The sequence below is a fragment of the Canis lupus genome, chromosome 8, assembly GCF_048164855.1.
Source record: "Canis lupus baileyi chromosome 8, mCanLup2.hap1, whole genome shotgun sequence".
Lineage (NCBI taxonomy): Eukaryota > Metazoa > Chordata > Mammalia > Carnivora > Canidae > Canis > Canis lupus.
Genome location: NC_132845.1, coordinates 55003447 through 55026969, shown reverse-complemented (window position 1 = coordinate 55026969; position 23523 = coordinate 55003447). Strand labels below are relative to the sequence as shown.

Sequence of the window (23523 nt, the reverse complement as noted above, 5' to 3'; positions counted from 1 at the left end):
CACCAATGCAGCTGCGCATCATCCAATCCACTGAGGGCCCCAAGAGAATGAAAATGCAGAAGAGGGGGCGCCTGGGTGGCTCATTCAGTTAAGTGTCTGCCTTCCTCTTAGGTCATTGATCCTGGGGTACTGGAATTGAGCCCTGTGTTGAGGGATCCTGCTTCTCCCTCTGCCCCTCCCCCCCCCCCGCTTGTTTTCTCTCTCTCTCTCTCTCTCTGTGTATGTGTGTCAAATAAATAAATAAAATTGTAAAGAGAGAGAGAGAGAAAAGAAAAGAAAATAAATAGAAAATGCAGGGATCCCTGGGTGGCGCAGCGGTTTGGCGCCTGCCTTTGGCCCAGGGCGCGATCCTGGAGACCCGGGATCGAATCCCACGTCGGGCTCCCGGTGCATGGAGCCTGCTTCTCCCTCTGCCTGTGTCTCTGCCCCTCTCTCTCTGTAACTATCATAAATAAATAAAAATAAAAAAAAAATAAATAGAAAATGCAGAAGAAGGAAGACTTTTATTTATTTATTTTTTAATTTTTATTTATTTATGATAGTCACACAGAGAGAGAGAGAGGCAGAGACACAGGCAGAGGGAGAAGCAGGCTCCATGCACCGGGAGCCCGACGTGGGATTCGATCCCGGGTCTCCAGGATCGCGCCCTGGGCCAAAGGCAGGCGCCAAACCGCTGCGCCACCCAGGGATCCCTATTTATTTATTTTTTAACTTGAGCTAGGACATTCATCTTCTCCTGGCCCTGGACATTGGCACCCTTGGTTCTTAGTCTTTCAGACTCACACTGGAAGTCACACCATTGGCCCTATGATTCTGAGGCCTTTGGACTGAGTTATATCACCAGCTTTTCTGATTCTCTAGCTTGCAGATAGCAGATTGTGGGATTTCTCAGCCTCCATGACCACATGAGCCAATTCCTAAAATAAATCTCCTTTCATATCTATACTTTATCTATATATCTTTATATCTATATCATCTATATCTATCTATATCTATATCTATATCTATATCTATGTCTATTCCATTGGTTTTTTTCTCTGGAGAACCCTAATACATAGTGTTTTGGTGCTCTCTTAAAGTTTGTGTCCAAGGAGACTGCCTCACTTGCCTTACCCTTACCCTGGCCTTGCCCTTAAGGAAGCACAGGGCTCCAGGTTGCTCCTGGGATTCATTCACTTGGCTGCCGCAGGCTGAGATTGGTGACAGTGGTTTGCTTGCCCTGCATTTCCCAGCCTTCCAATAGTGGAGTAAGTCTCAACATTCCCCTTCCTACCCAAAAGACAGAGTGGCTTCTCTTCTACCAATGGAAACTTAATTCATACACTCTTTCATCAAGTGTATTCACTTTTTTTCACTTATCTCTTTTGTGGATTTACATGTTTTATTCTTTGACTCTCATGTGAGAAATGTTTTGGTATAGAGCAGAGGAAAATTTATATGTTTAATCTGCACATTTTTCAAGAAATCCCTCTATCCTCAAATTCCCAAAGCTTTGAAGCAATTGAACAATTACTCATCACCCATTGCATCACACAGAATTATAACCAATAGTACCTTCTCCATTTTTGTGCAAATTTAAATCTTTAGCACTCCTCCTCATGGCCACAAGATCCTACATTATCTGACCTCTTGCTTATCACCTCAACCGCATCTTTGGCCAGTTTCTGCTTTGCTCAATTTGTTGAAGCCATCCTGACCTCCTGCTTTTCTTTGAACATGCCAAACTCATCCTCAACTCAGAGTTTTTGCACTATCCCTTCCTTCCATCTGGGACAGTCTTCCCCAGATTTGTCCTTAGTTCACTTCTCTGTTCTAATGTCCTTCCACAGAGAGGCTTTCAAGGTTTTATGTTAAAGAGTCTCTCCCCTTATTCCCCATTTCCTTCCTGAGTTTTAGTTCCCTTCCAAATGATTATCAACAGCTGAGATTACATAATATATTTGTTTATTTGCTTATTTTCCATCTGGAGTGGAAAGCATTTTGTATTTTCACTGCTGCATCCCCAGATCTTGAACAGGTGTTTACCACATAGAGAGCACTCCAATATTTTTAAAAATATTGCATTTATTTATTTGAGAGAGAGCTCATGTATGTGAGTGGGGGGAGGGGCAGAGGAAGAGAGAAAAAAATCCCAAGCAGTCCCTGTGCTGAGTGCAGAGCCCACTCGGGGATCGATCCCACAACCCTGAGATCATAACCTGAGCTGAAATCAAGAGTTGGATGCTTACCTGACTGAGCCACCCAGGTGCCCCATTCCAATATTTGTTGAGTGTTTACATTGGAATGAACCACACAATTCTCTGATTTGGGCAAACAAGTTAGAGGTTTTTTTTTTTTTTTCTTTTCCATGGCATTCTGGTGTCACTCAGGTGTCTACAACTCGTCCAGAGTCTCCATTCCCTATTCCTGACTACTGTCTATGATGGCTTTACAATTCCTGGAAGGATTTCTGGTCTTTGGCCTCTGTTAATGTGAGTAAGGGTCAGACTCCCCCTCCATTTGGAAGTGCCTGTTCTGGAAGCTGAGAGCCCCTGTAGGAGCCCCTTGTACCAAGCAAGTGCATCAGTTGTCTTTCAAGATGCCCAGATGCAAACTCTCCCACAAAGGGATTCTTATTTCTTCTACCATTCTCAAGTCTTCCTTACAAAAAATATTGATTATTCAATATTATTTTTTAAATCTACCCTCATTTTTAAACTAAAATATGTTTTAATACACTTTTTTAAATGTTGGAATAATTTTAGATGTACAGAGGGTTGCAAAGAGAGGATAGAGTTCCTATATAAAATTACCCGGTGGCCCCCAAGGTTGACAGCTCATGCAACCATGGTACAATTAAAACTAGGAAATTAGCATTGGTGTAGCTCAAGTCCAGCTTTTACTTGGATTTCATCAGCCTTTCCATGAAAATCTTTTTCATGTTCCAGGATCCAATCCCAAATACCTCATTACATTTAGGCATCATATCTTGTTAGTCTCCTTTGGTCTTTGACAGTTTCTGAGTCTTTGATTTTCCTGACTCTGGCTTTTTGAAGAGTACTGGTCAGTAATTTTGTAGAATGCCCCTAAATTTGGTTTTATATTAAGTGTTTCCTTTTGATTCTACCAGAGTTATGGGTTTTGGTGAAGAATACCATAGAGGTGAAATGTCTTCTTCATCACATTGTATACTGGGGTTTGATGTTTAATTTTATATGTCAACTTGACAGGATCATGGGGCAACCAAATATTTGATCAAACATCATTCTGGGTATTTTTTGATGAAAGTAACATTTAAATTGTTAGCCTGAGTGAAACAAATTGCTCTCCCCAATTTGGGTGGGCCTCATCCAATCAGTTGAAGGCCTGAATAAAACAAAAAGGTCAACCCTCCACCAGTTAAGAGGGAATTCTTTCTGCCTGACTGAATGAACTAGGTCATTATTTTTTCTTCTTTCCTGCTTTTAGACTTGAACTGAAGCATTGGCTTTTCCTGCTGGCCTTTGGACTAGAAGTAGATCATTGGTGCTCTTAGATTTCCAGCTTGATGACTGCAAATCTTGGGACTTGTCAACCCCCATAATTATGTGAGCCAATTCCTTATAATATATCCCTCTTTCTGTCTTTCCCCCATTCATCTCTGCCCCATGCCATCTCTTGCTCTCTCTCTCTCTCTCTCTTTCTCTCTCTGTATGTATATACACACACATGCCCTATTAGTTCTGTTTCTCTGGAGAACTCTGGTTATGACAAGGGGTTACTTTATATCAACCTGACTTGTCTGTGGGTGATGTTAACTTGATCACTTGGTTAAGTTAGTGGCTGCTAGGTCTCTCCATTGCAAAGTTATTATTTTTCCCTTCCCACACTTTGTTCTTTGGAAGTGAGTCACCAAGTCCACAGTCAATGAATAAATGTATTTTATCATATCACTGTAGTAAGAGGATTATCAGTGTTACTATAAATAGAGGGCAACTGTAAAAATGAATATAGAAAAACAAAACAGGGGATCCCTGGGTGGCGCAGTGGTTTGGCACCTGCCTTTGGCCCAGGGCGCGATCCTGGAGACCCGGGATCGAATCCCACATCGGGCTCCCGGTGCATGGAGCCTGCTTCTCCCTCTGCCTGTGTCTCTGCCTCTCTCTCTCTATCTGTGACTATCATAAATAAATAAAAATTTAAAAAAATATTAAAAAAAAAGAAAAGAAAAACAAAACAATGTAATTAAAATCTATCTAGATACTTGCTTGGTTATCCAGTTGTAAGTAACAAACTACCCCACAACACAATGGGTTAAAACAACACAATAATTTATTTTGCCCATGAGTCTGCAACCAGGACAGGGCTTGGCAGGGAAGGCTGCATCATACACTATTTGACGTATGGGCATCACTGGATGGATTGACCCACTTCTAGGGTAGCTCACTCACATGGCTGGCAGGTTGGTGCTGGTTGTCAGCAGGAGCTCAGCCAGGGCCTGAGGCTCAGGACTCTGGGCTTGGTTCTAGATGAGCCTCTCGATGTGGCCTGGGCTTCCTTACAGCATGAGTTCCCAGGGTAAGCATCCTAAGACAGAGCAAGGGAGACAAATGAAAGATATGTCTGTTTTATGATCTGGCCTCAGAAGTTACATAGTCACTTCTGCTAGTCAACACAGCCCTAAAAGCCTACTGAGTTTCCAAAAGTAGGGGGCATAGACTCTACCTCTCACTGGGGAGTGGCAAGGTTTTCAAAGAGCAGTGGGATGTAAGCTACAAACTATCCCAATAGTGTTGTCTACTGAAGGCTCTGAATGGGAGCCTGCTCCATTGGTGTTTAAGAAGAGAGTGAAAGATTAGCAAGTGTTGGAGCAGTTTACAAAGCAGTCTAGCCCCATGCTGAGACTTTGTCTTTTAAAAGGAAATGAATGGGAAGGACATATTTTTCTTATCCTGTATTTCTGAGTCTGTAGAGCTACTTTGAACTTGAGCCTCCTTGACATCCAGACCTTTTCATGTCCCTGCATCATTACACATGCGATTCTTTTTCAGTTTCCCTTACTCCCTTCTCTGTCTAGAAAACTAATTTTCACTCTTCCAAACCCAGCTCATTCTCTGAGGCAAGAACAACAGTATCCTGTGTATTCTAGTCCTTATATATTCCTTGCATTATAATTTCTCTGAGACCTGTTTGGCTTCCCATGTTCACTCACTACATTTTGAATCCCTAAAGCATAGGAACCGCATGTTATTTGTAACTAGAAATTTTTGCCCATTTTACCTCTTCTTGCAACATCCCACCCCACACTATATTTCCTAGCTGGCCAACTCCTAGTCATCCTTGAAAACCCAGATTGACTAACACTTTCTAAATGAAGTCCTTCCTACCTCCTCCCAACTGAATTATTAACTTCAACTTCTCTAATTCACAGGATCTCATTTGTATCTCTAAGGACAGTGTTTTACAGCATTTCTTTACCAGTCTTCCTGGGCTGGGAATAAGTTAAATCATCTTTGTCCTAGGCCAGTTCCCCAGTGCCAGACTCAGATGAGAATTCATGTGAAGGGGATCCCTGGGTGGCGCAGCAGTTTGGTGCCTGCCTTTGGCCCAGGGTGTGATCCTGGAGACCCGGGATCGAGTCCCACGTCGGGCTCCCGGTGCATGGAGCCTACTTCTCCCTCTGCTTATGTCTCTGCCTCTCTCTCTCTCTCTGTGTGACTATCATAAATAAATAAAAATTAAAAAAGAAAAAAGAGAATTCATGTGAAGTGATTCAATCAGGAAGAGCTTTTAGCACTGGGTGATATGCTATATGTTGGCAAATTGAACTCCAATAAAAAAAATAATAATTTTTTTTAAAAAGGAAGAGCTCTTAGAAGAAACTCCTAAGAGGTAAGAGGAGCAGGTCATAGAAAAGGAAGAAGTCAAGCAAGGATGGGATGAGGGGCAAGGCTCAGAAAGAGTATCTTTAGCCTAAGCCTTCAGGGAGCTCTGGAGTGTTACACCTCACAATTTGTCATGATTGGAAGCAGGGAAAATATCAGGAACAGGGGAACAGGGGAAGCCATCACCACACCGATGACAACAGAGGTGCAAATTGAGGAGTAGATTTAGCTTACATCCGTGTCCTTGAGTTAAAAATTAAAATAAAACCTTAAGATAATTCTTTGTAAGATTTGTCTAGCAAACTGGAAAACATGGGTGATTTTCTAATGAGATAAAATGGCAGAAATTAATTCAAGAGGAGAAAGAAAATTTAGACAGACCAATCAATTTTAATGGATGAAAATTATGAAGTATTTCAAAAAACTGCCAGCTCTACAAGAGTAAATTGGGTGAATTTTATAACCTTTGAAAACACATCATTTAAACTGTTCCAGATCTAAAGAAAATAGGGACACTTCACAGTTGTTTTTTAAAAAGCTGGTGGAGCTCCTGGGTGGCTCAGTCAGTTACGCGTCTGCCTTCAGCTCAGGTCACAATTCTGGGGTCCTGGAATGGAACCCCATTTGGGCTCCCTGCTCAGTGGGGATCTGCTTCTACTTTTCTCTCTGCCTGCAGCTCTCCGTGCTTGTGCTTTCTCTCTCTCTCAAGTAAATAAATAAAATCTTAAAAAAAAATTAAAAACAAAAAGCTAGTAAAACTGGAACCTGACAAGAATACCGAGCACACACACAGCCTGCAAGCTAGCTTTCTTATAAAAATAGTTATAAAATTCTATATGAAACGTTTGCAAGCAGACAAAGCAATAAGCTTGATGCTATCAATATGGTGTACCACATGAATGGGTTACAGTGGACATTTATCATTTCGGCTGCCTAGCATTCAGTGGTCCTCCTTTCAGAGAGAGTCTCAAGATAGATGAGAGATAGTTCTATCTCCCATGAGAGAAGCTGTAGGAAGATATGGTTCTGTCCCTACAACCTAGCAGCTTATGACCAGAACTAGGATCTAGCTCAACCACAATGAGTGCCTCCACTTTGGCTTAAGATTTTGAAGGTGTGACAGCAAAAGCTCAAAGACAATCAGAAATTATTCAAGATTATTCAGAGTGGCTACGGCAGAACCAAAAGTTCAGCAGTGTGGCTGCCACTGTTAAATGATGGTGCCAGTCTTGGTGGCAACTTCACCGATGGTGCCATCTTAAGCAGCATTATCCGAAACACGTGCTTGGCTGTGTACCTTCTCCTCTGATTTTCCAAGTTTGATTCTGAGGCTTTTCTGACAGTTCTGTGAGCTGCTCTATACCCACCCTTCCAATAAGCTCCTTTTCTGCTTAAGTTAGCTAAAAATAGTTTATGTTATTTGTTACCCAAAACCTATGATAGGTATACAGATCAAAGGTAAAATAAATAAATAAATAAATAAATAAATAAATAAATAAATAAATAAATAAAAATTAAAAAGGCATATGCTCATTACCGTCGATGCCCAGAGGGCATTTGATAAAATTCAAGATCCATTTCTGATAATAACCCTTTCTGAAGGAGGAATAAATGGACACCACTTTAATGCAATAAATAATATATATCTCAAACCAAAAGCAAGCATCATGCTTAATGGTGAAGCACTGGAAGCATTGCTGTTAATGTCAGGAATGATGCAGGCTTTCCCACTCTCATTAATATTACTTAATAGAATTCTGGATGGGCAATTAGATAAGAAAAATATAATGACAAGGTACAAATATTATAAAGGAAGAGGCCAAGTTATTACCTCATGCATTGATATGAGTTCCTGAAAAACCCAAGACAATCAACGGAAAATTATGAGAAAGAACTAAAATATATCAAGGTGGCTGGTTACAAAAATAATTTTGTCCTAGGGGCAAACAACAGAAAATACAATGGCATAAAAATATCCTATTCATAATAGCAGCAGAGAAGAATAAACTCATTGATGTTACAGAGACCTATGGAAGGAAATTGCTGTGTTTTGAGAGACATTAAAAGTCCTTGGGTAGAGGTGCCCAGGTGGCTCAGTTGGTTAACCATCTATCTTTGGCTCAGGTCATGATCCCAGGATCCTGAGACTGAGTCCCAGATTGGAGCTACCTGCTCAGTGGGGAGTCTGCTTCACCTTCTTTCTCTGCCTCTCCCCCTATGTGTGCTCTCTCTCATAAATAAATAAATAAATAAATAAATAAATAAATAAATAAATAAATTAAAAAGTCCTTATGTAATCTTTATTTATTTTTTTTTTAATTTTTATTTATTTATGATAGTCACAGAGGGAGAGAGAGAGAGGCAGAGACACAGGCAGAGGGAGAAGCAGGCTCCATGCACCAGGAGCCCGACATGGGATTCGATCTCGGGTCTCCAGGATTGCGCCCTGGGCCAAAGGCAGGCGCTAAACCACTGCGCCACCCAGGGATCCCATATAACCTTTAAAGGCCATACTTTACTCTCAGATAAGAAAATATTGTGATGATGTGAATTTTCCTTAAATTAATCTGTATAAATTAATTCCCCCAAATGATTAAATTCATTTGAGAGAAAAAGGAGCCAACTAATCAAATACTAATAGATATTGGCCTACCAAACATTGCAATATATTCTAAACTTATATTATCAGGGAATATAAAGACACATTAATGAGATAGAACAGAATTTTTAAGAACTCTAAATGTATGTGGAGCTTATTTTTATTTTTAAAAATATTTAATTTATTTGACAGAGACAGACAGAGAGAGCACAAGCAGAGCAGCAAGGGAGAAGCAGGCTCCCCACTGAACAGGGAGCCCAATGTGGGGCTTGATCCCAAGACCCTGGGATCATGACCTCAGTTGAAGGCAGACACTTAACTGACTGAGCCACCCAGGCACCCTGAATATGGAGTCTATATGTGATAAAAAGTGACATTATAAAGCAGTGGGAAGAAGTTAGGTAATTTTTTTTTAATGGTGCTGAGACAGCTGGCTAGCCATGTAGGTAGATAAAAGGCAAGAACCCGACTTCATTTCTCACACAAAAACAAATTCCAGATGAAGGCAACATTAAAAATAGGCAAAAGAAAAAAAAAAGGAAACATAATAGCACTAAATGGAAATAGAGTAAGTATTCTTATGATTCTGGAGTGGGGAAGGGCTATTTTCTTGATCATGTTCATTTAAAAAAATCAGAAACCTTTATGAAAAACTAATCAACCTGACCATATAAAATAACTAAAATTTTCTATTTAATATCAAAACATTGTAAGTACAGTGAAATGTAAATAATCAAATGGTATACACCAATGAGTAATGTAATTTGTATACAAAGTGCTTTTATTAGCAGACATTTATAAAAGGAAAGAATCAAAGAAAAAATGGGCAAATGATGTGGACAGTAAATCACACCAGTAAAAATACAAACTGTTTAAAAAAAAAAAAAAAAGGTATTTTCTTGGTTGCAAACAACAGAAACTGACACGAGTTAGTTTCAGCAGTAAGGAATTTATAGGAAGCCTATCAGGCTAGCTCACACAACAAACAGAGCCAGAGAAACAGGCTTGGGCAGAAACCCAGGAAGGCAGATACCGGTAAGAACTTGCCACTAGAGCAGCCAGCTGGACCCTCACTGCCACCATTGCTGGCACTGCCACCACTACTTCACCTGTGCTGAATATAGAGCCCCTAGATTCACTAATTTGCTGTGTTGTGTCCAGTTAACCTTGTATCAATACTTCCAGAGCCAAGGCCCAGGTGGTAGCATCTGATTGCCCTCGCTTCGGTCACCTTCCTGGGCTCTGGCATCCTGGGGTTGGAAGGGGAATATCTGTTCCCCAGTTCCTGCTCATTTTTCACAGTGGGAGCTTGAGCTGTCCTGTCTAATTCAGGATCCTTTCCAAAGTCTGTTTAGATGCTAGATAGCTGAAGAAACAGCACATGATGTTCAACTTCATTCCTACCAACTGAAAAACTCAACACTGTCTTGGGATTGGAAAATGCACACTTCCCATTCATTGATGGCAGGATAAAGCCTTTCTGGAGGTCAGCATGACAATAGGTATCAAAATATGAAATGAGGATACCTTTGACCAGAGGTGTCAATTTAAGGAGATAGTTGCAGGAATGGACCAAGATTGGATCATGATGATTATTCACTTCACCACTCCTTCTAATTTGTGTTTCCCTTGCATGGGTAAGGGGTAGAGAGGGATGGTGGAAGATTTACTACAGAATGTTGTTTGCAATAGGTCTTTAAAAAAAACCATCTGTGTGCTCCAATTAGGAATTCTTTTCCAATCCTCTTCTGGCCAAGCTGGGGTAGGTTGGCTTTGGGGCCCTATGGGGACCGATAAACCTGGAGTGGTGGGAGGGGCTTGATTGGGAAGGGGGTCATGCATCCCTCTAAGGTGGTCCCATGCTGTTTAGATATATTGCTGCCAAATAATCAATATGCTGTAACAATGGCTACCTTACTAGGTATCCAATAATAAATAAGAGGAGCCTCTGCTGTATGGAAGCCTATACTTCAGGGCAGGTGACAGGTTGTAAGCAGACTTCTACTGTGGTAACATTAGTGTCAGGACTAAGAGGTGCTGAGAGAGCCCGCAGAAGGGACAAGGAGAGGTTAGCTAGTGAAAAGGCTCAAGGAAAGGCATTTGGGATAGAGGAAACATCTTGAGCAAAGGCCCACGTGTCTAGATCAAATTGCCTGAAGGTGTGGAGGTTAAGACCAAGATGTTCCATAGTGCTGAGGACTGGAGTTGCAGTGGGGCAATGTTCAATCAGGGTGAGCCTGAGCTTGCCCCTGTGTCAAGTCAAGGAAGTCACATCTGGTGATGGGCTCAGCCCTAATTTCTTTGAAGAGCATGATGAAATTGGATTCCATGTGGCTTGCTTGGACTGGAGAGGAGGGCTTGGGCATTAGGGTCATATTCAGGCTAAGACTCTAGTATAAAGAGAAGCAGCATGATAAAACTTCCCACTGGTTTTTGACTTTCAGTTTAATAAATTTTAAAAAGTAGGATTTGTTAGCACCTGCTGTCTGTCAGCCATGAATGACTGTAAAAGGAAAGAATTATGTTCTGGAAAGCAGTCAGCAGGACAGTCACATGGACAAGTCCTCTTGGTAGATAAGATGAAAGATTATTTCCAGCAGATAGGAGAAAACCTGATCTTGACCAATTCCAGATGTCTTGGGTTAAATACCTAGCCCTAATTAAAGTGGCTCTGTGTCTTAGTTTGTGTGGTCCGTAGACCAGAGACTCAGACAAAGACTTGGATGAAGGTAATATATTTGGGAAGTGATCCTGAAAGCAGGAGTGAGGAAGTAGAGTAGGAAGAGGAGGACGGGGAAGTAGAGTAGTTCAGAAAAGGGTGCATTATTCAACAGGTTATAGAGGGCAAATGGGGCTCCATTCCTCGGGAAACACTGAAGAACTCCATTAGGTGCATCTGAAAGAGTTGTTTCTCCAAAGGATGCAAGGCCTGGGGGTTTACCCAGTGGCTGGTATTTCCTACTGGTTGAAGGTTACCCCCGTTGGGGGAGAAGGAGTTGTTAATTCAAACTCCCCTCTGGTGAGGGCTTTGGAGAAAACCCTGAGGCAGAAAAGCAAAGAGGTACACAGCAGGCATTTGAAGTGGGGGACTCTCACAATGCAATGGCTTACACAGTTTATAGAGGTGGCTGAAATTGGAGATGGATTCAGGGCATAAAACATGGGTAGTGAAAAGCTTTTGCTATGCTCCATTTCTTTCTAGTGCAGTTATTCATTCAACCAAACATTTATTAGACCCCTGGTCCAATGCTGGGCGTCTATAGTCAACAAAACAGATCTAGTCTCTGCCTTAAGTACTGATAGTCTTTTGCAGATTTTGAGCAAGCAGAAAGGTGCTAACGAACATGTAGGTCCAAAATGGAGAAAAAAAAATGAAGCAGCATGGGATAACTATTTAAAAGCTAACTTTTTTAAAAAAAGATTTTTATTTATTTATTCGTGAGAAACAGAGAGAGAGAGAGACAGAGACAGAGACACAGGCAGAGAGAAGCAGGCTCCATGCCAAGAGCCCGATGTGGGACTCGATCCCTGGACTCCAGGATCACACCCTGGGCCGAAGGCAGGCGCTCAACCGCTGAGCCACTCAGGTGTCCCTAAAGGCTAACTTTTAAGTCCATTTGATATTTAGGGAGACCACAGCCCCAAGACCCTTCCCATCACCTAAAGACAAGCAAACAAGCAAGGAAGCAAACTTTTAACACAATGGCTGTGAATCACGATAAAGTGTTGTCAAAGTGCTTGAAATTGCATTAAAAGCTATTCCTTTCTTTTGTCCTTCCGTCACCCATGATTTTCATATATAAAAAAACCCCTCAAATATGTCTGCAAAGGTTGAAGGCCATTGCATCCATACTGAAGTATGAATGATCAGACGGCTTTCTTCGTGGTGTCCAGACAAGCTCAAGATGAAGTGAAGAATAGGTATTTTGAGTAGGAGGTAGGAATGTAGGTGATTTGAAGGCTAGTGCAGAGCACCCTGGGGTTGGGGTATCACCATAAAGACCCTGTTTACTTGGGACGGAAAGCTCTGGCAAAAGCTATTTACTGTGAAATGTGGTATAAGGTGGGACTTATGTTTTAAAAAGTTGAAGGGCTCTCCCTTCTGATTTCTCTCTAACCAAGACTCAGGTTAAAGGTTAGCAAAGGAGAATCTACAGAGAGGTCATAAACCAAATGATTTTGAGCTGAAGGTAGCCCAAAGATGTACTTTTTTTTTTTTTTTTTTAGTTGAACCAACATTTAAAAACAGGATTCCCAACTTCTCTTTAAAAAGTCAGATGAAACAAAACAAAACAAAACAATAAAATAAAATAAAAAGTCAGATGATCTGAGCCCTCATTTTTTTGCTTGGAATAATTGGATGGAGCTCAGTGGCTTTATTTTATTTTATTTTATTTATTTTATTTTATTTTTATTGGAGTTCAATTTGCCAACATATAGCATAATCAGTGGCTTTAGAAAGAAGTTGATTTGCAGTTTGCCGTGGTCCCCATCATTCCTTACATTCTCCGAAACACTGAGAGTCAAGTCACCTGAAGTATTAACTGGTCAAAATGATGACTAAAACACCATGATCCTTTAACTCACTGATATGACCTATCTTGGTCCCTGTGACATTTGTGGGTCTGTGACCTTTCGTTTAGAGGTCAAATCTAGGGGCTTTGAAACAAACTTGGGTTTGAAATGGATACATCGTAGCAATCTCAAAGACACTGAACTGAAAATTACGGGAAACATTGCATGCTTAGCACAATGCTTGAAACATAGCAGCTATTATCAGCATTCGCCAGTGGAAAAAAGGCCAAGAGGGCAGGCAAAACCGTGTTAATTCCATACTTTGTCATATTCCCAGCTCCTAGCTGTGGTTGGCATGCAGGAGAAACTGTTGAACGAATGAATGATGGTAGAGCTTAGCGGGGATTTAAAGGTAAGTCTGAGGAGCAAGGTGATTCGGATCATACTGTTTCACTGCAAGCCCAAGGTGCCACCTGGAAGACAAGCCTGTTGGGACGTGCCAGGTTCTGTGATGGCGTCCCGGTATGCGCGCAGGCTGTCCGGGTCCGCCGGGAGCGGGGCAGGGCCGGCTTGCTCAGGCAGGACTGGGTCAGGGCCACGGTCCATCACTGCTTCCCGGGGCTGGTAAGGGGCGGCAACCTGATTTCCGCACTTTCTCCAGGCCTCCGCCTTCAGATCAGAAGACGGAGAGACCCACCCCCGGGGTCCATCCCCGGGCACGAGCCCAGCGCTGTCCACCTCGCCAGGAGCATGCCCACACTAGACATGGCCTCTCTCGGACTTCACAGAGCGGGACCGCCCCGGGCCCGAGAGCCGTCTCGTCTGGCTGGAGGGGCACGTCCATTCCCACAGTCAACATGGCAGCCGCGGCGGCTTCAGCGCCCGGCGGGCGGCGCCGAGGGGCGGGTCACGTGAGCGGCCCAGCTGGGCGGACCGCGCGCGCGCGCGCCCGCCCGCCCAGCCGGCCGCCGCTAGCTTGCTGGCTCGCTCGCTCGGCGGCGCTCTGAGGTGTGTGGGGCGGCGAGCCCCCCGGCCCGGCGAGGCGCGGTGCGGCGGGATGCGGCGGCGGCCGTGGCGGGGCCGCGGGCCGGGCGGGAGGGCTCGGTGATGAGCGTCGGCGGTCGCCGCCATGTCCAAGGTAACGGCGCCCGGGCCCGGGCCGCCGGGGGCGGCGGCGGCGGCGGCGGCGGCGGGCGGGAAGGAGAAGCGCTCCTTCAGCAAGCGGCTGTTCCGGAGCGGCCGCGCGGGCGGCGGCAGCGGCAGCGGCAGCGGCGGCGCGGCGGGGCCCGCGGGGCCCGGGCCGGCCGCGCCCGCCTCGCCCTCGTCGGCGCGCTCGGTGGGCAGCTTCATGAGCCGCGTCCTCAAGACGCTGTCCACGCTCTCGCACCTCAGCTCCGAGGGCGCCGCCCCGGACCGCGGCGGCCTCCGCAGCTGCTTCCCGCCCGGGCCGGCCGCCGCGCCCACGCCGCCGCCGTGCCCGCCGCCGCCCGCCGCGCCCGCGCCGCCCGCCAGCGCCGCCGAGCCGGTGCCCGGGGTGGCGGGGCTCCGGAACCACGGCAACACGTGCTTCATGAACGCCACGCTGCAGTGTCTCAGCAACACCGAGCTCTTCGCCGAGTACCTGGCGCTCGGCCAGTACCGGGCGGGGCGGCCCGAGCCCTCGCCTGACCCCGAGCAGCCTGTGGGCCGCGGCACGCAGGGCCAGGGCGAGGTCACCGAGCAGCTGGCGCACCTGGTGCGGGCCCTCTGGACCCTGGAGTACACCCCGCAGCACAGCCGCGACTTCAAGGTGAGCCCCGCCGGGCCGGGCCCCGCGCCCCGCGCCCCGCGCCCCGCGCCGCTGGGGTCCCCAGGTCGTGCGTCGGCGCGGCGGGCGCTAACGAGCGCAAGGGCCGAAGAGGTGTGGGCTCCGAGTCTAGGACCGTTCCCCTCTCCCCTGAGAGGGGAGCACCCGTTCGTCCGTCCATCCATCCATCCATCCATCCATCCATCCATCCATCCATCCATCGTGTGTTTGTGGAAGGGCTTACTACACGCCTGGCCCGCTGATGGGCCCTGGAGGGATATGGCGGAGGAGTAAGACCGGCTGCCTGCGTGGAACTTACATTCTTGGGTATGGGAGTGTTGAGCCTGGCTTCAGATCCTCGTCCTGCCACTTACAGGCAGTGTGACCTGGGGCAGCTTACTCAATCTCTCTCTGCCACTTTCCTCATCCGGTACCCACATCATAGGTGGTTGTGAGCGGCAGACAGGTGGATATGTTACCTTGAATTCTAGGAGATTACCCATTTGTGACCGTTTTTGACTTTTTTATTTATTTATGAGAGACACACAGAGAGAGGCAGAGGCACAGGCAGAGGGAGAAGCAGGCTCCATGCAGGGAGCCCCACATGGGACTCGATCCCTGGTCTCCAGGATCAGGCCCTGGGCCGAAGGCAGGTGCTAAATCGCTGGGCCACCTGGGCTGCCCCAGGTTGGCACTTTTAAAGGGTTCAGCCTGGTAGGTAAATCGTTTCCATGGTGCATAGCACCATGTGCATTTGCCCCGTTTATTGTTTTTATTATTAAGATTTCAGTAAGGTAAAGAAGGTGATATCCGATAATGGTTGGAAGAGAGTAAAACTGGTGGGTGACCTGATTTGATGTGCTGGCAGCTACTTTGAATGAGGAGGGGGCAGGGGAAGGCTGACCTTTTGGAAGAGGGGACATTTGAACTGAGACTGGAGTAACCAGGGAGAGCCAGCCTTGAGGAGGTCAGGAGGAATCACTTCCCAGGTGTAAGAAAAGTGAAAGCCTAAGAGCCCAGTGAGCCTTAAAGCCCACTTGAGGAACATTGTAGCTCTGGGATCCACAGACTCTTTTCTTCGGAAAGGGCCATATAGTAAAAGGTCAGGTTGCATACTTGAGGCTGTTATGTAGGTAGTTAATATAATCTCCACACATTTTTCATTGATAAAAATATGAATATAAAACTTTGTAATACAGGTCTAATGAGAAGAATGAGATTCTTTTTTTTTTTTTTTTTTTGGAAGGGATAACCTTTAGCTTAATTGGAGTTCAAAATTTAATGTTCCCTGTCATCAAATTGATTACCAATATTTATCTCTACAAACCGTTCTTAGCTCACAGGCCATACAAAAACAGGCAGTGGGTTAGAAATGGCCCTCGCGGGTCCTTGTCTGCTGGTGCTGTGGGAGGTGTAGTGAGCTCTCAGATGATCCTGGGCTGGGCTGCATTGTGTAGGGCTGTTTAGGCTGCACTAAGGAAATGGGCTCTTGTTCTGAGCAAAAAAGGGGAAGATGATTTGAGATTGTATGAGGGATACTTTGAAGTGGGACATGGATATGATGTTAAATAGAATGAAATCACACAGTGAGAAAGTTAATTCCTTCTCTGTTCTGTCTGTCCTGATTATGCCCAAGAAAAGGTCTCAGGTTGGTGATAGCCTGACTTAAACACCTCACACTCACTCCCCCAACCTTTCCTTTTTTAACTTTTCCTTAAAACAAACAAACAAACAAACAAAACAAACCAAACCCCCCCCTCCCCCCCAAGCTTTAAGTTAAAAGGCCTCAGCAGTTGGGAGTAGCTAGGATTTAATAAGGTGGTGTTTTCATTGTGTTTGTTTTTCATTTGTCTTCTATTTGTGGCAAATGCCTTTCCATTGATGCTGTGAAGTTTCTTTCTAAAATTTAAGTAAAAAAAAATAAATAAATAAAAATAAAATTTAAGTAAAAATAAATGATTTTACTAAAATACAAAATGGTAATCTGAGGATTTAGCACTTTGTTGAGGACCCTCCTGGTTGAGGAACAATAATACTGTCAGAGCACACTCATCCTCTTTTTAATACATTTTATTTATATTTATTAATGTTCTGTTTTTCTCAAAAATAAAAAAAATGATTGCTGTTTGATCTTGGGAATTTAAATGAAAATATTTGACTGGGATAGGGACTGGAAAAAAATGAGATCCATGTCAGAGATCTCAAAATGAGAAAGTGGGAGAGAATGGCAACCAACCAGTTATTTTAGGTCTTTTTTTCTTCTCTTTTTCCCTCTTTGCTTCTAGTTGTAAGTAGCTACAGCAGTTGCAAACTTTTCAAGGTCATAGCCCAGTGTTTTAAGTTTGGTTTTCTACTCCTTCCAAAATGTAAAAATCAATTTCTGCAGCCTTTTTGTATGTGAACATTTCCATTGCATTGCATTTTAAGAGGTTGTCTTTTTTTTTTTTTTGGATCCATTAAAAAGCTGTGAACAGAAATGGGTCAATAATTCTAGAAATGTGGAGGCTAATTTATAAGCATGCTTTGGCAAAGTTGAACAGATTCTTAGAGATCCTGTTTTTAAAATATATAATCTTCTGAATCTCTAGTAGATTCCACATTGCATTCACTCATTCGCTTCCCATTTATTGAGAGTTTACTCTATCAGATAGGAATGCATTTAGCACAAGAAAGAGGAAGCCCTAATGATGATGTCTTAAGCAGTAAAGATGTTGAATTGGCTCCCACAGTAAGCCTGGAGGTAGATGTACTAATGTGGTACAGTGGCTTGAAGGGCCCAACGGGGACTCAGATCATTTCTGTTTCCACTCTTGTCATTGGCTATTTTGTCCCTGTTACATTTTTGGCTTTTTATCCTTACTGTTTGTCAAGGCAGGAAGTCACTGGGAAAATAAAAGTCCTTCTAGAAGCAGCTCCCCAGCAGGCTTCTGCTACATTTCATTGACTTACAACCATGTCAGTTGGCCATCTCTGGCTGCCATGGAGGCTGGAAGGTGGATATTTAGGTTTTCTTGCCTTAATGGAGGAGGTGAGTAAGGAGGGATTTGCCTCAGAGGCAGCCTGCTAGAGTGTGAGGCACTTTTGATTTTGGGAAGACACTGTACGTGCCTGTGAAGAACTGAGTCTAGTGAGGCCTGGTACATTTCCCAAGACATCACTTCTTACTCTTTAATGTGCACATAATTCACGTGGGCATCTAGTTACAAAGCTGATGTGGATTTGGCAGAATTGGGGTGGGGTCTGAGATTCTGCATTTCTAGCAAGCTCCCAGGTGATGCTGTGATGTTGTAGGTTCAGGGAACAAGTAAAGTATCACAGAGCTGTGGTCTGCAGGATGAACAGAAATTAGGCAGAGAAGGGGTGGGGGTGGCATGAAAGGGCATGTGGTTTTGGGGGAACCATGAGACGTTTGGTGGCTGGTTACACCATGGAAAGCGATGGAGGTACAGAAAGTTTGGGAGAAGTGTGTTGTAAGTGGATTGTGAGTGGCTTTGCAGGCTGTGCTGGTTTGGACATTTTCCTCGGGAAGCTGAGAATCCAGGGCTGATTTTTAAGCAGTAGAATGATAGAATCAGATTATTTCTTTTTCTTCTAATTCTTCTTCTTCTTCTTCTTCTTCTTCTTCTTCTTCTTCTTTCTTCTTTCTTCTTTCTTCTTTCTTCTTTCTTTCTTCTTTCTTTTGTTTTCTTTTTTTTCTTTTCTTTCTTTTCTTTTTTCTTCTTTCTTCTGCTTCTTTCTTCTTCTTCCTTCTTCTTTCTTCTTCTTTCTTCTTTCTTCTTCTTTTCTTCTCCCCCCTCCCCCCCAGAATTAGGTAAGCCTGTTGGCACTGTGGAGGATTACTGCCCCCCCCCCCCCCCAAATTTGATTGGCGTTATTTTGAGCACAAAGGAAGTTGAGTGGAACACCAAGAAGGTAGATGCTAGGCATCCATGTTACCATGGCTCCTTACCTGCACATGTTGATGTTTGCTACAAATACTCTTTCCTTGAGCTCACATTCAGCCTCAGAATCCTGCTCTATTCTGAGCTCCAGGCAGCCACTACCAGTTGATTGGAGTTGGCAGAGAAGATAAAACCAATTTGCCATCTTGAGAGTTTGCCTTGAGGTCTCGAAAAAGCACTTAGTATGTCTTTGTGCTTTTATCGTCTTAAAATTTCCTTAAGTCACTAATGATTTTCTTTGTAAGTTTTCCAATCAAGAATTCTTTCTTGATTTCTAACCACATTGATTTATTTGAGCTTTAGGAGCTTGCCAGGTAAACGGATTTTTGGTTTTGGTGAGCTAGATGGTTGTTAAGGTAGGACTTTCATTTCCCAGAATGAAATTGATTGACTGGCCCAGTCTTGGTATACTTTAAGAAATTTCTGTCACTTTTCTCTCTCTTTCTCTCTCTCTCTTTTAAAGATTTTATTCATTTATTCATGAGAGACACAGAGAGAGAGAGAGAGAGACAGAGAGAGAGGGGCAGGGACTCAGGCAGAGGGAGAAGCAGGCTCCATGCAAGGAGCGTGATGTGGGACTTGATCCGGGACTCCAGGATCACGCCCTGGGCTGAAGGCAGGCACCAAACTGCTGAACCACCCAGGGATTCCCCCCCCCCCCCCCCCCCCCCCCCGTCACTTTTTTAAGCAGGTATTTTTCTCCTCGTAGAACAGGGTTCTCAGCCAGGGCTCTTTTGCTTTCCCCAAGCCCTTCATTCCTGGGTACATTTGGCCTCTCTGGAGACATACTTGGTTGACTGAACTGGGGTGAGGGTACTTTGGGCTCTGCTTCCCTCATTGAGGGGTTATCTAGCCCAAAATGTGGGTAAGGCTAAGATTGAGAAACATCTCATTGGAGGAATGTTTGGAGTCTCCTTTGGGTGTTTTTCTTACTAACTCAGCCTTTAGAAGGTTGCTTTGTTACTTTTTGTCCTCTTAGTGTGTTTGCCAGCAGCATTAGAAGAAAATTTGGACTTCATTGGCAGGATCCTTGGATCACTGTCTTAGTAAAACAATGGGAGAAAAGAATTCATTCTGAAACTCAAATACTCAATATGCTGTTTTAGAGGAAATGAGTTTATTGTCTAACCAATAGGATACTAGCAGGTTCCTATTGATGCTGATTTCTAGTGCTCTGCTCTTTTGCAGTCAGTAAAAAGATGAATGGTAATCTCTCAAGTAACAAAGATACATCTTATAGCAGCAGCGGTTTTCAAACTGTGCTCCCAAAGAACAACTAGAACAGAGTGATCTGATAAAAGAGCTATGAGGAATCCTTCCAAATTTGCAGTAAAACAAAAAATAATTGATGAATAGAAATTTGTCTTCTGGGATGTCTGGGTGGCTCAGCGGTTGAGTCTTCCTTAGGCTCAGGGTGTGATCCTGGGGTCCTGGGATTGAGTCCACATTCGGGCTCCCTGCATGGAGACTGCTCCCTCAGTGTATGTCTCTGCCTCTCTCTCTCTCTCTCTCTCTCTCTCTCCCTCTCTCCCCCCCCCCGTCATGAATAAAATAAAATCTTAAAAAAAAAAAAAGAAATTTCTCTTCCATATTTTTTCCCCTTGAACTGTGGTACCTGGTGGTGCTTACTAGGTGAAAGTTCTCAAGTTACAAAGGGAATAAATGTATAAATGAGTAGTGGTAGACAAGCTAGCAGTCAAGGTTATACTGGCTACCTTTCACACCTTACTTTTTCATACTCCTGTTGGGGGCTCTGATTTTATGTTGCAGACCTATGGTCTAAGTTTTCCTTGTTTGTGAGAAGATGTTGAATATATTGATATTTCACGGTGGTTCCCAGGGAGTACTCAGATTTCAAGATGCTCCTTGAATTCACTTGAAAACTAAAAAAAAGTTGTAAAGGTCACCTTTAGCTTTGTGGCCCACTATAGAATAGACAGTATGTCTCTTCCTGGTCAGTTCCCGTGTCTGTCAAACGTTGTCACTTTTGTTTTAGTGAAGTTCCACATCTCTCCAGAGAAAGGAGATAACAGAGTCCTCACATTTTATTTTATTTTTAAAAAAGATTTTTTTATTTATTTATGAGACATAGAGAGAGAGAGAGAGGCAGAGACACAGGAGGAGGGAGAAGCAGGCTCCATGCCGGGAGCCAGACATGGGACTCGATCAGGACTCCGGGATTGTGCCCTGGGCCAAAGGCAGGCGCTAAACCGCTGAGCCACCCAGGGATCCCCAGAGACCTCACATTTTAGACTAAGAAGGAGATGTGGGGCAAATGTGACCTTAGCTTTTCTAGGTGAAGGAACTGAGGTTCACTTGCTGGCTAGAGACCGAGGGAGCAAAACCAGAGTTCTGACTTCACTCTTTGTCACCCCCTTATTGCTGAGGCACACACTGAGTCCTGTGCCTATGGTTGCCTTATCTTTGCAACTTTTGAAATGGCAGTTCTCAGCATAAAACGTAAAGAGGTGTGTGTGGGGGGGGGGCTGTCCTGAAACGTGTAGTGTTTTTTTCCTCTAAGACGTGGTGCTGAATCTTAGTGAACATAAGGTCAACTGAGCTAGCTTTATGTATATGCCATTGCTTCTCACGGTTAGGTGCTTTTGGAAGTCTGCCTTAAAAATAATCCTTTCAGACCACTTAAATACATATATAAACATGCATGCATCTTTTACACTGATGGGTTCATGCTCTGCATATAGTTCTGTAGGGAACTTGCTCTTCTCCGGGGGGGAGTAGCATGGCTTTCTTTGTTTTGTTTTGTTTTGTTTTGTTTTTCTGTTGTTTGTTTTTGTTGTTGATATATCCAAGCCCATTTCATTCTTCTTAACAGTTGTATAGAAGCCCAATGATGGACATTTAGGTTGTATAAAGTTTTTAATCATGATAGCCAGTCCTTCAACAAATATTGAGTCTCATTTCCTAAAGACTGAGTCTTAGCAGTGGCTCTGTTGAGTCAAAGGGAAGGTGCATTTAAAATGTGGCTACACCTTACCAGCTTGCCCAGCAAAGAGCTGTAGAGGACAGGATTGTCTGACTCATCCACAGTGCATGCTAGGGCCTACTTGCCCTGACATGTGCTTCCTCCTATCAGTGACTGCCCTTGTTCATCATTTTTTAAACTTAAAATTATTTTCTTTCACAGGGTCAGTTTTGTTTGTTTTGTCGGGGACTGTCCTGGCATATCAGGATGGTTAGCGGTATCCCTGTTCTCTACCCACTAGATGCTGGTAGTATCCCTTTCCTAACCCTGGTCATGACAATCAGAAATGTCTACAAACATTGCCTGATGTCTGCTGGGGAGCAAAACTGCCTCAGTTGAGAACCGCTGATTTGGAGAGAAGGGGAAATAAGTACAGATGAATGAGCTGAGAGGAGGCAGATTGTGGGTGGCCTTGAAAGTCTGTCACAACAGCTTAGCCTTGAGGCAGCAATCAGTAGTGTTTCAATATAGACTTCTTGAAAAAAAAATAGGCTTCTTGAGCTGTGCAGACACTAATTTGATGAAAAAAATGTTTTTGAAAAGTTGATTTGATGGTAAGCACAAATGAATCAGATGGAGGAGAAAGTAAATGCAGGAAGAGGGCAATCATAGGTATAAATCGAGGAAAAGGAGGAGGAAAGAGTGAGTCCAAGGGACATTTTGGAGCACATCACGACGTTTTCAGGGAGAGTCCAAGGGATGGAATAGTAGACACTAAGGTTTCAGACCTGAGGGATGGAGAAAATAATGGGGATTATCTGATAGAAATAGAGCAGTTGGAGAGGGGAAGTGGATTGTGGAGCACAAGGGGCAGAAAAGATCATGCATTTAAATTGAAATGTGGAGTCAGGGGTCATGAGATATTTAAGAAAGAGTCTTGATAGAGGAACTATGGTGCAATCTACAACTAGCTGTGTAGAGTTAGATTCAGCTGCATGTTATGTGAACTATCTCACATAATTGTCTTTTTATCACTGGACAAGTTTAAGTAGAGTCTTGGGTGGTATTGTAAAGGGAGTCACATAACCTATAGTGGATTGGCGTGGATTCAGTTAATTTATTTCCTTTTCCTTGTCTTTTGTTCCTTTCCTCTGACCTTTGAGCATATATAAAATGTATATTTGAAGCAGAGTTGACAGTGTTTGGCAGCTTTATGGGTGTGTGAAGAATGAATAAGAAGGAGGAAATGAACATAACTTGCAGGTATTCAAACAGGGTGTCTTGGGATGGCACTGTTCAAGTCTGGAAGCACAGAATGGAAAACAATTCTGGAGGTGGGTGGGTAAGTTCAGTTTCAGATAGGTCATGTAGTATTTGAACATAAGTGTCTAGGAGAACAACTCCTCCTCCTCTTTTTAAAATTACATTTGTTGTATGTCTGTCATATATCAGGTACTGTGTAAAGTGAATCATTTGAGATTTTGGTAACCCATGTAGAAAGGAGCTGTTCTTGGAATTAGCTCTTAAGTCAAGATATAGATATAATAATAGAGATGTTTGTCCTAACTTACAGATGCTTATCCTGAATTAGTTGTTTTATGTCTCCCTTTGTGTGGCCTAAAGTTTTTTGTTTGACTCTGCCTCTTTTGTTTTGTTATTAGAGTGTGGTTTGATGGATTTTTCCTGTCCCCGTCTATGCACTTGTCACAATAAGGGGCTACTAAATAGGGCAGTGTTCACTGTTTGTGTAGTTCTCCACAGCTGTTTCCTATAGTAAAGACTCTGCAAAACAATGACCTCATGGTTTCCACAAAAATCCTTTTATATATAATAGTGGAAAAGAAATCATTGAAAGCTGAGTAATTTAAAGTTCTGTCCTGTGTAGCTTTTTCCCTCAAAAATATTCTTGTTTGCAC

At 43.7% G+C, this 23523-nt stretch overlaps 1 protein-coding gene and 1 long non-coding RNA gene across 2 annotated transcripts in view; one reads left to right on the top strand and one right to left on the bottom strand.

The window, feature by feature from the left end:
* Positions 1-4272: 4272 nt before the first annotated feature.
* LOC140637640 (uncharacterized) lies at positions 4273-13700 on the bottom strand. The gene is made up of 2 exons (XR_012034705.1): positions 13431-13700; positions 4273-4545 (listed from the first exon to the last, which is right to left on the bottom strand). It is a non-coding gene; the product is annotated as an uncharacterized lncRNA (long non-coding RNA).
* A 371-nt stretch (positions 13701-14071) lies between these two features.
* Positions 14072-23523, top strand: part of USP31 (ubiquitin specific peptidase 31) — a 71126-nt gene continuing 61674 nt past the window's right edge. The window contains exon 1 of the mRNA XM_072836165.1: positions 14072-14746. Within this exon, the coding sequence (XP_072692266.1) occupies positions 14087-14746 (660 nt within the window). The 5' untranslated portion in view covers positions 14072-14086. The remainder of the gene's footprint in view (positions 14747-23523) is intronic.